Source organism: Odontesthes bonariensis, chromosome 17 (genome assembly GCF_027942865.1).
Source record: "Odontesthes bonariensis isolate fOdoBon6 chromosome 17, fOdoBon6.hap1, whole genome shotgun sequence".
Classification (NCBI taxonomy): Eukaryota; Metazoa; Chordata; class Actinopteri; order Atheriniformes; family Atherinopsidae; genus Odontesthes; species Odontesthes bonariensis.
Window position 1 is genome coordinate 8,813,804 of NC_134522.1, and position 18,303 is coordinate 8,832,106.

At 42.2% G+C, this 18,303-nt stretch overlaps 1 protein-coding gene across 4 annotated transcripts in view; it reads left to right on the forward strand.

The window, feature by feature from the left end:
* babam2 (BRISC and BRCA1 A complex member 2) overlaps positions 1–1,088 on the forward strand; it is a 92,113-nt gene extending 91,025 nt beyond the window's left edge. For all 4 annotated transcript variants that reach the window (XM_075447509.1, XM_075447510.1, XM_075447511.1 and 1 more), the window contains exon 12: positions 668–1,088. In XM_075447509.1, the coding sequence (XP_075303624.1) occupies positions 668–731 (64 nt within the window). In that variant the 3' untranslated portion in view covers positions 732–1,088. The remainder of the gene's footprint in view (positions 1–667) is intronic.
* The last annotated feature ends 17,215 nt before the right edge of the window (positions 1,089–18,303 follow it).

Sequence of the window (18,303 nt, forward strand, 5' to 3'; positions counted from 1 at the left end):
ATGAATTTCTCCCATACATGAGTTTTATCTTCAGCAACCACCAACACTGCAGCCTTTTAGCCAACCAAGCCCAAAAGGCCTCCTTCCCTCACTACTGGCGTCCACCAGCGGATCCTGTGGTTACCGCACAGACAACCTTCAGGCCACAGGTCCTGAACATAGTCCATTCAGATTTAATTCCCCAGGTATGTGGAAGAAATTCGCAGAGGTATGAGAGTAGAGCTCACAGCCAGAGTTCCCTGCCAACACACCACCAGACAGCTCTGCTCCCCCCCTAACCCGAGTGTTCAAGACTGGCTGCAGGTCTGACAGTACAAATACAAAGTCGATTATTGACCTTGGCCTGAGGTGGCCTGGTACCAGGTACACTTATGAACCACCTAATGATCGAACATGGGATTTGTAATGGGCAATCTATGACGAGCACGGAAGTCCCTAAACAAAACTGTGCTCGGGTTTAGATCAGGGAGGCCGTTCCTCCCAGTCGCACCATCATTGCCCACATGGGCATTGAAGTCCCATAGAAGAACAATGGAGTAAACACAGTCAGCCTTTTTTTTTTTTGTCCACTTAGATGCTCAATAATTGCTGGATTGACTCAGTGAATTAGTTTGATGCCTGATGAACACAATTGTCACAGATTGATGTCTCTTTGTTTCTCGCTCAGGACGTACTTCAAGACCTTCATCCCTCAGTTCCAAGAGGGAGCCTTTGCCAACGGGAAACTCTAGTTTTCTCTCGATTCGTGATGTGTGGCGTATGTATGCGCCTTTGTGTATCTGTATGTGATGATAGCAGCCTTCTTCAAAGACTCTCTAATCTAAGAAACTTTGTTGTTCAGGCACTGCGATGGAAGCAGTGAAGATCGATTATAACTGTTGTCGGCACAGTTAAAATTAATAAATATTGTTACGTCATGCAGCAATTCTGATGTGAGAAGAGCATTTTGTTACTCACCATTGATTGTTAAAATGCTTGTTTCTTAAACTTCCTGTGAAGTCTTATAGACACACATTGACAGTACTGCAAGTTACTGACAAATGTGTCCTCGTACTTTTTTTGCCCCATTAAAAATGCGTCTCTCCTGACTATGTGTCATGGTTTTCAAGTACTGAATAAACCTGTGAGTTTCATTTTGTTCCGTTTGTTAGCACAGGAGCTAACAAAGCTTTCTAAAAGAGACTTTAATCACTCAAGTTCATGTCTGGTGACTAAACAGCAACATGCTCTTTGAAGATTCATCTAATAAGTCAAATGTTTGATTTGATTTACTGTCTCTGAATGTCTTTAAAAAAAAAAAGGGAAGGAAAAACACACTTAACTCACATCTGCCGTGCGTTCTCCTCCTCTTCATGAAACACCAGATGAAGCTGGTAAAAAAAAAAATCCTTATTAACAACTAATACCATGTTTCAGATGGTGAGTAACAAACGGCATACTGTGGTTACACAGTCCATGTAACACATGAGATACACCACTAACATACCATTATGTTTACTTCAAACAAGATTGTCAGTATAGGGTAGTAAATATGTTACACAAAATTAAAGTCAATAAGACACTTGAAATCGGTTCGTGTCCCCAATTGATTAAAAATTGTTTCTTAAATATTTTCATTCTAACATTTTGCACAGCTTAAACCATTAAATGACCCCCTCATGGAGTGAGGTGATGTCAGCAATATGGTGCAGGAATAATTTCAGTTTCCCTCCTCGACCCGACCTTAGAGAAGCGAAAGCTAACAGACGGATGGAACATTTGGATTTAGGGTTACCTGGTTAATGGATCAAATTTGGATTCAAATTCATCCAATTCAGCCAGATATTGTGTTACAGGTAATGAATAGTGCACACCCACTGTGGCCAAATATAAACTATGAACAACTTGCTACTCACAAATTTAAAAGGATGTTCCGCTCGAACGTGTCAAGGTGCTCGGTAATGCATACACCTCGATGTCTGATGTGTTTCCAAACCTCCGAGACGCCGTTTGCTGTGGCTCCGTTTTACCCACACACCGATGCCCTGTTAGAGCAAAGAGAGGATGAGTGTGTGTGCGTGCACGTGCCTGTGCGTGCTCGGGTGTGTGCTGGAGTGAGGAAGAGTGTGCGCTTGTTTTCATCATTAAATATGAGGGTCATAGTTAGGGGTCCTTCCTGGCCTAAGGCACAGCCTTTTGCTATATTTATTGTTGGTAAAGCAGCAACTGTCAACTCTAATTGAGAGCTATAGAGTGAATGTATCTGGGGCATTTAATAGCATCAAGGCCCCTTAATAAAATAATTAAAAACCAAGATTCTTTTTGTCTTTTTCCCTGCCCCGCTGCATGTTTGTCGCTCTAACCTTTCCCGACCTGCTTTCAAAACATCTCGGCTGTCAGCCGCAGGATGAGCTGCTCTCATTTTGGAGAGCTGGGGGGGGGGGGGTGTCTAACACAGAGTGAGTTCAGAGGAGGGATAGCCTCATGATGGGAAGCATCTTTAACGAGCATAAGCAAAGAATAGTTGAACTTGACAGCCAGCTCCAGGCATCACGACTCTCAGCTCAAAAAGGTACCGATTGATTTTCAATAGTGTTGGATCTCGATGTGCGTTTAGCTCTGCTTCAGCCCAAAACTGCTAAATCTGAAATGTTGCTTTACATAAGTTGCAACGCAAAGAGTGGATGAATCATCAGCCTTCCTCGAATACAGATCATGACACTGCAGAAGGTGAAGTTCATAAATTCTGCATGTAAATCGGAGCAAACCGTCACTCCTGAAGTTTTATTCACTCACTGATGTTGACCCAAACTGACATAAGCCCTTTAAGTTACTTGTAAACAATTCCTTCCAAAGTGGATTAAACTGTGTCACTGTCCCAATGCTTGAGTCGCATTCCGTTAGCCTCCTCCCCCAAAAAGTGTCTGCACCTAAACATGGTTCACCTTTACACGCTTTTAAGCAACTTAACATGGATTTATCCGGCGTTAATGATCCTGTGAAGGTGCAGCTCAAGGTACCTTTTGAAGAAGTATTTCACAACCTCCTGAATCACAGTGCAGAGGTCTGCCAACCCTCCCAGCTAATGCTCCAAATCCACTAATCCAGCTGTCTTTGAGAGATCTCAATGGCAGTCGGACGGAATAATTAAAGGCTGGAATAATTAGCTTGAAGTCTTCGGACATGGGATGATTAAATTGATGAGGCTGGTTTTGATGAGCTCACGCTTTGCTGGACTGAAAATGAAATGGTTATTTCGCCCTCAGAGGTTGAGCGAGCAATCGAGTGGTGTTTCTGCTTTCTTTTAAGCATTTTCTTACCGCAGTGTGTGGCTTGAGGTTACAGGAGCTTCGTTTCTGCTGCGGACCTCCTGGTGGCTAAATGAGTCTTTGTTGCTGAGCATGGTCATGCCGTGTGTTCAGAAACAGGTGTCCTTAGCTCAAGGGAGCAGGCAACATGAATATTAGCATTAGATTAACGTTAAGTGCACTGCTGACAACCCTGTAAGCAGTGAGTTCGGAGGCAGTGAGGACCTGCCAGCCTGACAAGTGTGTGAAACAGGATCATTTAAAGCTCAGCAAGTGGCACCTTCCTGGGCAACAACCCAGAGTTAGCACTTCCCTCCCCACTTCACCCCAGAAATCAGGCGACTCACTGGAAACTTTCCCAAGACTAGAAAAGTATGTCAGAGGCGGACAAAGTTGGGAGTTTACAGGCAACAGTGATAACAGAAAAGTAGGGAGTGATTGAAAAATCCTGAATCATCCTCCTTGTGAACAGAGATGACAGCCGGGGCAGTTGCAAAGATGAGGTAATGAGAGGAAAACGAGGAGCATCCAAAAAGGCCTGAATGTCAGCGAGCGGTGAAGGCGGACATTAGTGGAGGTTGTTTACCTCCCTGTCACTGCGTCCGAGTCGTCCAATCTGTCAGCCTCGCCTGACTCTTTTTTTTTTTTTTTACCTTTATTTTTTGCATTCCAGCCTTCAGACTTCACAAATTTGCCAAGAAAAGACAAAAGAAACTGAAGTGGCTGTGGGGTACTTTGTGTTTTGTCTCCAAGTCCAAATTCAGAGTGACATGTGGAGGGTTCCCCCCCCGCCTCATCTTCAGCACGTTCAAAGGGAGGGAGAGATTTCAGAGGCTATGCAGCATTTGCGATGCAGCGTAGGGTTGTTGATGCAAGCCATGTTGAGGATGATGGAGCTGAGAGGCTTAACTAATTTTGGAAAGAGAGAGCAGGAGGCGGCGAGCGGAGGGGGGATTTGGGGCCTTTTGTTACAGCCTGTTTGATCTGGGAATTTGAAGGAAAAAAAACGGCCCAGAGATGTCGTGAAAACGAGAGAATTACTGCTTGGGTCCCTCATTCTTCTTCTTTCTTTTTTTTCCCCCAAACAAACCTGAGGAGCACAGAAGTTTTGCAGCTACAATCTTGTGTCAAATAGACAGACCCCCCTCCTCCAAAAGCCTTGCTTACAGATAATAACTGGATCCACTTAAACCCTGATTGTTAATTGCTAATTACTCCTCGTACATGAGAAGCCAGGAGAGCGTAGCTAAGCTGATCAAATGAGTCCTAGCTCTGGAGCTTGTAGGTTTTCCCGTTTTGTCTCATCCTCGTCTTGTCAGGGTGTTCTTGATGAGCTTGTTTTCGATGGCTTTTGACAAGATAAAGACAGATTTTTTCAAAAAGTGGGGAGGGGCCTTCCTCATTCGCCCCTCTGGGTGTGATCATAGACACTCGATTTAAACCTTTACTAAAGCACATCCCGCAGGTGTTTCTTCTCTGGAATGCAGCTCTCCTTAAGCACACTGTTTGGCTGCGGTTCAACACGCACGATTGTCATAAAAGATGAGATTCAGTTTCTCCTCGGCAGATTCTTGGCTATAATGGAGTTTTAAAAGGAATTTCCTGGCACTCGTTTACAATCCATGATCTTAAAATGACTTTATTATCAGATAATTTTATAAAATTAGCATTAAGATCAGTCATGCAGCTTGGATTAGCTCAAGGTGTTTACTCACTCTAATTTACTCCTCTTGCTCCGTGGCCTTCCTCCCCGTCTCCTTCCTCTTCCTCCCTCCCATCATCCACCAGCTACCTGAGGAGCTGTCAGTCTGGATTGTGGCGCTGTCGGTTCAGCCTGTCAGGCTGAGGGACGCGTTCTGATCAGCCGTGGACACTGATAGACCTGTCAGGTAAGATGACGGCTACGAGTGAAGATACACTCAGACAGGTACATGTAATGTGACAAGACTCCTTCTTCCCTCCACCATCAACACAGCCGCCACCCGCTCCCGTTTCCCCCCTTACTCCCCCGTCCCTCCCTCAATCCTTCAAAAAATAAATATCCATAAGTTGGAAGAGTGCACGCGGGATAAGCACGTTTCATGACGAGTTGAGAGAAAGTTTTCTTTTGAGGCTGACAGGATGTGATGCGGCCACGTGATGAAGAACAATCCAGGCATCAGCTTGGCATCAACGAGCGATTCTGCATCGAAATTTGAAGGTTAAAGTTTTCCATCCATCTTGTTAACATCTGCTAATAAAGAGGAAAATGTGCTACAGAACCCTACAGCACTCAGATTTAAGGTAAAGGTGCATGACATTCCCATGTTTTCTACTCGAGTTTTCACCCTGTGAGCTGCAACACGGGAGCCACGTTCAGCAGCGTTTCATTTACAGCACAAACATTTACTGTAAAAGTTTATTTGGTGGTTTTGAAATCCTTTGGTGAACATGCAAGTTATATTCTGGCCACGTATGATGCCAAAAGATTTGCTCAAAATCTGAATTTTTAGGTTCTGTAGCTCATAAATATATTCCCACCAAAACTTCAAGAATGAAATTATGAGTAGCACAAAACGCATTAACATCTCTGCCCAAAGATGAAGTTAACTCATTGGTGCTGCCTATAATGTTACCATGACCAGACCATAAATTGTGCAATTAGTTGGCCACCAGTTTTACCACCTGAGCCAGACACCATTGGTGCTGCGAGTGCAGCCACCAATCCTGCTCTGATTGGTCAGCTCGAGTGGTCCCCGTAGGCACATGCCCACTATTCTGCAACAGTTCTGAAGAAATGTGTTCGACTGGACGTTATTACATGAAATAACTTCATACATTTTATAACATTATCGAAAACTAAATTTCACTTCGACAAAGAACATCTCTTATGAAGAACAAAGGTTCCAGCTGAGCTATGTTAGAGTGGGTAGATGGTATTTGTGATATTTGCCATCTCCAACTTTTCCACTATATGTCAGTAATTATAGGATCGCTTTCATATAGATATTAGATTGAGATATTATTGTTGTCACTAACTTTTGTTTCTCTTTTTTCTTCAACATATCTCTTGCCAGGGATTATGGTGTTTGTTGAGTGCTCTTTCCTTGGTCTGCTGATGGTTTCTTCCTGTGAAAGAAAGTTTTCTCCCCACTGTTGCCTCGTGCATGCCAGAGGAATAAGCAACGCAATCCTTCGGTTTCTTTAATTATAATACATTTGATTACACTGGATTATAACTGAATTAATGTTCGCTACATCTTTAAAGCAACACCAGATTAGTTTGTAAACCTTAAAAAAAAAAAATAATAATAATAATATTCTGAGATACCGCAGTTCACGACTTTAGTGTCCAGAACGTTTTCCTTTACGATCACTTCACATTTTTGTGGGCTTTTGATGGCGCCTTTGTGCCTCTTTAGCATGACAACAAATTCATGTGTATAGCTGTACAAGTGCTGGGCTCACATAGAGATTTATTAACAGGAATTGTAACCAAAGACGGCATACAGATGAATAACACGATTTACTTTCACGATTACAACTCCACCCCTCTACTAACTGCAGACTGAATCAGCTTCAGTTATCTAGGGTGAAATGAAAGTGTGGCACATCATCCATACAGTCAGCAGTAGTCTTTGTTGTACAACTAAATAAGCTGTGACACAGCCACGTAATTTTCATGTAAAAGGAGCAGCCCTCCTTTATAAAAGCATGGCTATACAAGGTGACTTCCTTTTTAGACTAAGAATTGTTGCTTTTGCAGCTAATTTGCACATTAAATAGTTACAAGCTGAGACATTTCTGAAGTTTCAATGTTCCGACACCACTAGGTAAATCACCTGTTTGACTCAAACCAAAAGTAATTGACAGAAGGGCTTTACACACAATTTCTACACCGGTGATGAAATACAATTTCCACTCAATACCCCAGCCTGTGCTCTCTGTATATGATGGCTGGAGGGCTGACAGCATATTATTGTCACAGACACACAAACAGGTGACTCCGGCCATTCCCAACATAACAAACAAAGAGGCTCTAAAAACATAAAATCAAATCAACAAAACCATTCTTGTTATTATTGTTGCTTTTAGCCACATCTCTTCAACAGTGTTGCTACTTAATTCAGTTTCACACATAAGTTTACCACGGTGAGGATAAAAAAAAAAAAACCTACAAGGGTAGATATGAGCAACAATCTAAGATGAAGCATGGGGTGATAACAGCGTGGTAGTAATTATGTCACAAGAAGCAGCAGGATGAAAATGGCCGATCAGCACGCCTGCTCTCCTGCAGCATACAGCACACTGCTTCAGTGTATCCACACTTCAGTTCACACCCACTTCACGAGCTCTGTGCTGCAGTAAACTGTTGACCTCCATCTGCCTCTTTGGCCTGGTGGGTCATGTCCCAAAGGATTTGGTGAAAGTACAAAAAGAAGTGCAAACATGAGGGTCGTTGCAGCAAATGGGATAAGAGCAAAGGGTGTGAGGGCTGGAGGAGGTGGGGGGGGGGGGGGGGGGGGTTAATGGTGTTGGTGGAGGGTGGGGGATGGCTCGTGCCAAGTGACACAAACCCCCCTTGGCAGCCTAATTAAATTTTCCACTTTTCAACACTCACATTAAGCCTGCATCGAGCTGGAAGGAATGGACGCACCGAAGGAGGAGGGACTGAAACACACCCTCCTTCCCAGATTTCTATTCCCCGTTTCTGTTTGATTAATGACCGAAATTACAAGTTCACATGATGTGCTACGTTGTACTTTGTTGTCTCATTAAGAGAAAATCCATCAGACCAAACAGCCATACAGGTCACTTGTCCCGAATGTCAGATGGAACCATTCAGGGTTTCTAAAACTCAGAGAAGCATTTCCACTCACTTTAAAAAAAAAAAAAAAAACACAACATAAGAAAGCTGGATGACAACTCCAGGACATTGATGTCTAAGACCACAGTGCGAATTTTGGTCATCTTAGAGACTTAAGGACCATAAGAGCATTTTCTATAACAGTCAATGAAAGATTCTTTTCAAAGTTATCGCACCACAACTGTGGCTGATTGTAGTTTTTTTTTTTTTTAGCTCCTGCTTGAGAGGATGAGCTTTCCCAGCATGAGAAGTACCAAATGCTGTGAAGGTACATCATCCTTCAGGGGGCACTCCTATCCCAATTAACTCACAAGACCCCTTAAAACATTTTAGTCCTATAAAGATTCTTATTTGGATTATTTTAGCTTTCACTCGACTTAGTCTAAACAACAAAAATACTTGGTTATGGTTAGAAAACAAATCATGCGTGTTCTTCACACCACCCCTCAAGGTCATAGACATATTTTTTAACAACACCTACACGACTTATGGTGTTGTTTCTATGTAGAAAATAATCTACACCCCAACCCAAAAGTACCTGGTACAGTCCAAGGAACCTTTTTAAAGTGGGACGCTTTCTTTCAAGCCTGCATCGTGTTTGTTTCTGTTGAAGATGATCACCCTGCCAACCAGAAAAGGGAGATTTATAACAAAGATGCAAAGACAAAGATGTTTCTCCTCTAAGATCTGACCTAAAATCCAAGTCGTTTCTAATTGATAAACTTCACCAGAATGTAATCACGTTTTTTGTTTGTCCAAAACTGGACCAAAATGTTGAAATCACTCCCGCACGTATAAGTTCAGCTAGACTCAAATGGGCCTAGGCACTCAATTCATCCTCCACAGTTCCAAACCAGCCCAAAGATTTGATTTTATAAGTGCAGCATCATCAACTTAAATTCAGCCGTACTGACTCTCACACAGTCCACCGCATCATGGGTTGGACATGCTTTGTTTAATGACTCAATTCTTCTACCATTTAATCAATAAACTGGCTAAATTCAACCCATTCTTTATGTGACCTTCACATACTTTTTCCTTTCTTTAGAGGACAGAAAAAAATGGGTTCTTGTACAGTTTGAGTGACAGTTCTGTCATGTATTTTCAAAAAATTCTCTGGTTTATGGGGCTGTTCTCAAACCAAACAAATGTCTCTTTTTTCTGAATTTAAAAAAAAAAAAAAAGGTTAAATGTAGAAAGTGAATACTTTCATGGCAGTTTAATGAGATGCTGCAAGTCTGTATTTCTATTGACTGTTAAATATGTGTTCAAGTAATCAAAAAGGAAAGGAAATCTCTTGTTACAACACACAAATCGATGCAAAACTTCCATAAGAAAGTTCAGTTACAGAATGGAACTGATAACTCATACATCTCTAAGACCCCTTTCCAACTCTCATGCACAGGTGGGTTTAGTCTTTAATCCTCTTTGACTATTTTCAATTAATCAAAAAGACAAGGAAAACTTTGACATTACAGGGGGGGAATGAAACATTCAAACGTATCTCCTGGTTTTGACGGGACGACTGTCAGCTTTGTGTTCAGAAGTGATAGAAATTGACAGCACCCAAACATTTGAATTTCAAGGTGGAATCTTCTGCAGTGAAGATGAACCTCAGAGTACGAAACTTAAATGTTTACGGCCACAAACAAGAATCCTTTATGCTTACATGGAACAATGTAAGCCTGCGTCTAAAGACAACAGTCATCTTTCCTTCAGCTCCAACAGAGAAAGAAGCGATGGTTTCCAATGCAACTGTGCAGCACCTCAAAACCACACTGCACATGTTCAAATAGATCGACACAAACTCCGGCACACCTTTACCACTTACTGGGAAAATGTTCAGATGCGTGGGAAGTGATCCGTTAGCATTTCCAGGCTTTAAGAAAAAAAAAAATGGGCAGTTAGCAGCACAGATCAAAAGCTTTTAAACACAGACATCAAGTGAAAATCCAAAGTGAACGAAGGTGGCGTACCACCCACGGTTTTTTGTTCAACGGGAGATTTCTGGGAAGGGCTGACAACAAAACAACATCGGAAACAAAGATGTTCCAAGATTTAACAACAACAACCCTGTAGTTGAACTGCTTGTGATTTAAAGGTTGTGTTGGTTTGCTTCTGTTCAGCCCTTCAGCTTTAGACAACAGCGTGATGGTTTTTCAGCTGAGGTCAAACAACAGCAACTCGACCAAAACCCATTAACATTCCAAGCTGCGCAGCCCTCGGTTTGTGCTCTCAGACCAGCATACTCAGAAATTACACCGACAGCGTTGTTGACGGTCTGAGATAAACTTGCACATTGTGTGAGAACTGATGCTGCACTCAGAAATGCCATTTGATTTGACTGTTTTGGTACAACGGCGAGGAAAACAACTCGCAGGAGAACCAAAACAAAATAATAAGCCCACTCTTGTCAGGCAGCCAACATTTTCCTTTCCTCGGTTTCCAGTGTTGAGTGTAGTGTGAAGGTGTGGGGCGAGTTGTGTTTTCTTCCACCGAAAACAAGCAGTCCAGTAAAAGTGGAAGCAACGTCAGGGTCCCGTTCGTTAGCGAGCTGCAGGTGGCTGTGTTGACCGCTCGGTGCCTGCTCAGAAGTCCCCCGACCACTTGCGGTCTTTCTTCTGTCAGACACCGTTATTTGTTCACTTCTTCCACCACATGCTCCAACACTTCCCCTTCTCTCTCCGCTGTTTTTGCCCGAGCAGCGTTCCATTCTTCTTTGTCTCGAGGTATTGCGTGCCTGTGACGCACTTCCTTCCATTGTATCAGGAACTGATACCTTAACGCTTGTGAAGTTACTGTCAAGAGCGCACTCGGATGTGTTGATTGGAAGGTACTGTATGCTCAGGACAGGTAATTGTGTGTCTCCACATGGCTTTTTGCCTGCAGCCAGCTGATTAAACAGGGCCGAATGGTAAATTACTAAAAACGGCTCCTGTGTCAGATAGTGTAACACCACAATAATATGAAGACAAATTGTAGCCGATGTTAGATGATGTCATTCAGTATTTTTCCTTTCTGCAGTAGGAAACGAGCAAAGACAGCATGACGGCTTTTAAGAGGAGGCTGACACATTCTTGTTCCCCTCTGATGAAAGTTTCACCACTCTTCTTCTCCAAAGTAAGACAGTCATCAAGGACCTGACTGTCATGAAAGTTGAGAGAGAGAATCAAATGGTCAAATTGCATTTGTTTCCTGTAAAGATAGAGTCATCTCCACATCCAGCAGCAGTAATGTAAAGTGGAATCTTTAAATAAACATTATTTGCAAAAATAACTTCCTCTCAATTGGAGAGTTTCATGTCGACTGTAAAATATGTTTTGTTTTTTTTTACTGTCAAGGGAAAATCAAAATACACCCTCCTTTAATTCCAAGTTTTTACGGATCAAGACATAGTATGTTAAATAAATAGATCAGGAGGAAAGACATCAGCAATTACCTTAGAGGAGCAGCCAGTTCACCCCAAGGCCAGACAATAAAATGTGAAAGTTCATGACAGCATGTTAGAAAAAGAATAAACAAGTATGGCTTGTTTGGAAGGATTGCAGGACAAAGCCTCTTCTCCCTCTCAAAAGAACAAACACAACAACAACAAAAGAACAGCACGTTCGGAGGAAACCAAACACAGCATATCAGCACAAACACCTCAAACCAACTGTCAAGCACAGTGGTGGAGGGCTGATGATGTGGGCTCATTCTGCAGCCACAGGACCTGGGCACCCTGCAGCAGATCTACAACAGAATGTGTGAAAAAGAAGAAGAATCAAGGTGTTGCAATGGTCCAGTCAGAGTCCAGACCTCAGCCTGACTGAAATGCTGTGGTGGGACCTTCAGAGAGCTGCGCATAAACCAATGCTGCAAACCTCAATGAGCTGAAGCAATGTTAGAAAGAAAAGTGGGTCAAGATTCCTCCACAACCATGTGAGAGAGGTTGTTCAACAGACTGTTGCATCATGGGGTGGACTTTGGCACAGATTCTATAATAGTACAGATACGCCACTCACGGTGCATTTTCGGTTTCCAACGAGGCGATTTTGGTTGCAGTTCCACCCTTTTTCCACGTGGGGCGCTCAATTTTGGAGACCAGAATGAATGGAGTCCTATGGAGCTATACGCCCTTTCGTGCCCTTATCTCAAGATATAATTTTTTCTCTACTAATTCGAATGTTGTTTTCGAAAGAGGATGTTTAGAAAATACCCATGGCTGAGTTTTAGATTTTTAGAGCCACTCATTAGCTTAAAAAAAAGGATTTGAAGTGTATATGACGTCATACATAGCTTACAACCGGAGATGCCGCTTTACGGCAACAATCCTGCTTGTTGTTGGTCTAAAAGGCAGCAGCGTTTTCAAGGAAGAGCTGTAGTAAGAGAGAATGTGTGGTAACATCAGATTCTTAGGCTGTGGTAACATAAGCGAAAAAAGTCCATCTTAATTCTGTTGTCGCTTGGTATGGAGCCAGCCGTCAAGCGGTGCCTCTGGTCGTAATTCTGGTCGAGCGCTGTCATTAGCACAATGCTAGCGCGTGGTGGACAACAAGAAGCCAACCTGTAAGAAATCAAAGGGATATATGTACTCGTTCAGTAGATTTTTGACTTGAAACCCATGTTGAGCTCTCAGAAACTACATTCAAATCTGAGCGCTCTTGAGGAGACTTAGGTGAAACTGACCATTTGTAGCATCTAGCTCCATTGGGCCCCATTCATTCATTCATTCATTATTAGTGAGCCTTATATCAGGCCACTACCATTTATTTATATTTGGGTTTATCAATTCCCAGCTGCAATAATCCCTGAATAATAGTTTAATTGGTGATTGTTTTAGATGGAGAGATCTGGCATTCAGGCTGAAACAACACCACATCGGGTTAATTTGACTGTCTTTAGACGCAGAGATGCATTTGCTGGGCTTTTTGCTAGAACCAGCCTCTGGAGGAAAAGCAGCCAATGAATTCATATTCTTTTCTCCACAATCCCACTCTCGGGAGGTCAAGAACGTTCAAATTATCCCTGCGCGCTGTTGTGTTAGACTACTTCACATGAGTCACCCAGGCAACGGGTAAATGAAATCACTGATGGGCAGATACTTTAATTCACAGGAGCTGCCTGCCAGTTTGGCATCCTGCCTCTTTTTAAAGCCATGTTCCTGCACAGTGGGCATCCTCAAGAAACTGCTGATTAGATTTTTATTTAATAAGTTCAACTTGCACAAAATAATAAGACAACAGAGTGCATGTTTGCTATTATCACCGACTTGTATGTGTGAGAGGAGAAAAGGTGCAGCTGGCTGCTGGAGTCAGTCAGCTCACTGCAACAGAGCGAGAAGTTGCCGTTTCTTTGCTGCTTTGCTTAATAAAACAGCAGTGTGTCAACAGGCCACCAGCACAATATTAAATCCTGCTGTATGTCGTACCGACTGCTCTTTACCCCACTCTCTCCACTCCTAGTCAGCACTTTGGTGCCTACGTATGTCCTACTGGCTGCACCTGAGCTGAGAGATTAAATATTGCTCATCATGCTGAGCTATTATCCAGGTTAGGGTATTACAACAAGACATGTGAATGACGTTACAGGGAAAAGAAAAGAGAGAAATGCAAGAGCAATGAAATAATAATAAGATACTACATTTAAAAAATGAATACAAATTCAATCAGAACTCACCGACTTATTTCAGGTGAAATAGTCTCCTCCTCTCACTCCCACTCAGCTATTTACTTTCTAAATTTATAGAAATGAGAAAACTCAGAGGTTGAAAAGACACTTTTGCATGAGTTTAAGGGTCTCTTGACTGTTTCTTACTTAAAAAAAAAAAGCAGGTAGGTACTGGCTCAAACTCAAACTGAATCAGACAGCACATGTGAGTCACACCTGTTTAATCTACGGGGGCTAATAACAGCAAACAGCACCACAGACAGTCTCAAATCCTGCCGGGTCTTATTCTGACAACTGTAATGATGACAATATAGTGGCAGAACCACCGGAGTTCATTCCACATATACTGTACAACACGTCCACCTCTCTGTCTGGGGGAAAGAAAAAAAAAGGTGAAAACAGAAAAGCAGCCTGATTTTAAGTCAGCTAGGAAAACTTTTGTTGGCCTATCAAGGATGAATAAAAAGAGAAAAGTTCATCTGCAGAAGAATAAATATTCAAAAGTGCTACAGAGTGCCTGAGAACTTTCCTGTATTACATTCTATTATATTCAGAATTTTGCCATTTTTATTTCAACCATCAATTCATGCAGAAAAGGCCCACATTAAAGCATAAACGTTAATCAATATATAGGAAATTAAGTGCATCTCTAATGTTCAAGTAAACCCCACAACCATCAGCAGAAGCAATACCTCAATATGTCTGATGTCATACAAAGAATTATCAAGTAAAAGTGATCTAAATAAATATGCATTATTAGATCAGCAATAATTAAGTGTTTAAGGAGGTTAGTGTCTGTGCAAGAGTAAAGCACATCAGTAATCACTTAGAGGAAAGTCTGTTTATGTTTACATACATTTTCTATTATTAATCAGCCGTGTAGAGCTTCTCTGTGTCTCTTTCTCATGTTTTCTGCTGCGTTTTCTACTCTGTGTTAAACATTATCTGCGATAATCCCATTTAAATTGGGGATGCTGGTCACTTTTTGGAAACAGTTGGGAATATTATGAAAAAATTATATATATATATATATATATATATATACACATACATACATACACACACACTCACACTTAGAAAAGTATATATATTCCAATAAAATAATCTCCTGCTAATTTTACGTATGGTGTTACATACCAGGAAATTTGAAGAAAAAGAAAAAAGCTCACTCGGTTCTTACCAGGTCTTAAGAAAAGGTAAATAAAACCTTTAATGAAAAATTACACATCACATGTTACACTGTGTCACTAATCAATTAACAAAAACTATGTTTTTCCACACATTGCATCTGGATTTGTGCTAAGTCCACTCTGTGATCCAACAGCTAGAACCCCCTTTAGTAGCAATAACCTATAATCCTTTTCTGTAAGAGGTTATCAGTCTCTCAAATCATTGTGGAGGGATTTTCTAACTGTGCTGTCATGAACTTTAACATGCTAACTGAGGCCTGTAGAGTCTGAGATGTAGCTCTTGGGTTTTCTGATCTTGGGGTGAGCTGGGACGTCCACTCCTTGGAAGTTTGACAGCTGTCCTGAATGTTTTCCACTTGTGAATAATCTTTCTCTCTGTAGAATCATGGACTCCACATAGTTTGGAAATGACACCTGGCTGCTACTTCTCCTTTTAATTCCAGTAGAAGCAGTAAGGGTGGTTTTAACACACCATTTCTGCATTTTGGTTCAGTTTTTGTTCGATAAATAGTGAAACAGTGTAATATATTGTGTGATGTCTGTTGTATTTTTATAAATTTTTAATGAAAAGGATTAGATGATTTTTTTCATCATCTCCAAAGACTGTACGTAAAAATGTACAACTGACTGCAAGCGATTACCTAGTTCACTGGTTAAGAGAGGTTTATCCGCACGTGCTACAGGTGGTAAATTTTATGGCTGATGTAAAAGTGTCCAGATAAACTCAGTTTGCTGTGTCGTACTGGAAATGTGTTCACTGCGGTAAAGAAACCAACATGCTGTCCAGAGTTCAGGCAGTCAGAGTGCAGACAACTACAGCCAACAAGTTGAGAAATTTGATTTTTCTCTCAAATACTGATATTCTAATCTCAATCTCAGAATGAGTCAAAACTGGGAGAGATTAACTGATTCAATTTGCAACATGGAAACAGAGCAGTTAAGTAGCATTGCACTTGTGGATGTGATAAGGAAATTGTGCAATTGTGTATTTTCATTTTGACTTGGTGACTGAGGGAGCCTCTTTCTTTTTTCTGCCGTTGTCTTCCGTCCCGCCCTTTCATTGCTCTGCCTTAAATCAGTGGGTGAACACTGATCTAAAACTTTCCTACAGTATAAATAATTTTTTTCCCCTCATTTCATCCAATTTCATTTTAAAAAAACCAAAACGTTTTTCATACAAAATGACACATTTAAAATATATTAGTTAAATTATTTACCCTCTCTACAGTCTTCATGACAGAGATGGGAGCTTAGTGGTATGATTTGTTTAGGTTTATTTTGATCAAATTCTGATTTTAAAAACCAATTTATTTTTATTTACCCTTCTTGACCAAAGGAGAGATGCCCTCTATTTAAACTGGCCTGATTCGGATTCATTAGGCGGTACCTGAAGGCAGCATTAGGTTAAAGCTCTGCGTCACGAGTCCTTATAGCGCGTGCACGGCGGCCAGGTAAGCCTCTTGGGCGCAGACTGTCAGTGGACATAATTCCCTATGATGTGTGATGGCGGGACAGCGACGCGCCAGTGGCGCACGACCTGCGCATCAACTGGCCTCTGTGCGCATGCTGATCCACGAGCCTTCCTGTGCCCTGACCTCGCCGTGAACCCGTGAACTGATTTTGCACGACAGTTTTTCCAACTCTTAAAGTTTAGAATCTATTATCTGACGTCGGTGAGAATAACAGGAGCGGTGAAGTCTGACTGACTGGTCCATGTTTGTTGTATATCCCCAGATTATTGGCTTCATTACTCAAATATAAAAAATAAAAAAATGGACCCATTGGAACAGAGTGTGTCACAGTTTCCAGCCTTGCTTGATGCCGATGGGTGCATTTCAAACGATATTAGAGCATTAATTATAGGTCTGTGGCTGATTAGATTTCTCAAAGCAATTTAGCAGAAACTGCGTCGCTTAGCAACACAGTTGCCATTCAAAAGCTGCGCCGCTGGCAGGTTTCTAAACATCAATCATAAATTAATAGCACTCAAAGATGTATTGCTTGGGTCGGGCGTGCTTTGGGTCGCCGGTTCGAGACAGAAGGCTCGAAACGCTGCAGCGGTTTCAGAGGAGCGTCCCCGAGCAAATAGTTCTGCTACAGATCAGTGCGCAGGTCAAAAGTTAATGTAACAAAAATGACACCCAGTAATTCTGGAAAGGGTGACATATTGGAGGGCTGGAGAACCTACAGTACAATTGACGTGTTCGCGTTATGAGCAAGCACATAAGCAGTCACTCCCCGAAGAGTGGTCACCTCAGAAACCCCCCTGCAGCTAATTTCCCCCCCACACAACTTCCCCAGCTGAATATGAAACTTTTTGACGGGAGCGACTCTTTCTGGCAGAGAAATGCGCAGCAAACAGCTTTAAGAGAGCTCAGCATCACCAGTTGTGGAGATACAGATTAAAATAGGAACCATAGCAGATTGGATTATACTTAATTCGCCATTTTATATCGTGTAACGTGTCAGATTCTGGGCGCTGTGCCCTTGTTTATGAGGTGCGTCCGAATTACAATTAGCCCACATTTCTCAGCGATTCCTTTGAAGCAGCCTCGCTTCACTGTTGTGTTGACCTAATCAGTGGGTCCACGTTAATGTGACCATCCGCGCGGCATGCACTGCTCTGTTTTGTTCCACCTCTCCAAATTACGCACAATACGTCGGAGCCAAATGAAACAAAGACCCCTTTGTGCACAAACACTGCATACCAAATCATTCTGAGTGCGTCTGCTCAAAGAGCAGGAGCAGATGAAGACTGGTGGATTTTGAGCCCTCGTGTCTTCAGGCGATAGATTATTTTCATGCCCTGACAGGACCCACAGACGCTGATACGGAATTCTAAACATTAAAATCCTCAAATAAGCTGCCTTAACTGTCCAAACTACAGTGTTCTTTATCTATACATGTAACATTTTATGCCCTCTTGCGCTGATGAGTGACCGAACCTGGACCCAAGCAGCTCCGAGTCCAGAGTGCAACGCGTAAAGGGAGGGAATCCCTCCAGTGTCTGACGCTTCCTTTACCAAGGAAACCCAAACGCGCTCATTGACGCAACTGCCCATTTTAGGAAACATGCGTCAATGAACCAAAGTAAGTCAGACAAATGGTGAACTCCAGAGCGGGCACTGACGTCCGTAACAAATAAATTCAAATCTGGAGATATATTTTAGCTGCTTTAACTGTAAACCCGGATTTCGATTATGTCTCCCGTGTCCGCCAGGAGAAGGACGGTCATTGCGGATCTCTCCCTTTCACTGCCTTATCCAGAGATGGCCCCTCCCTGGCTGAAGTTGCAACGCCCAGGCGTGACGTAGATTGTTTCGTTGGAGTT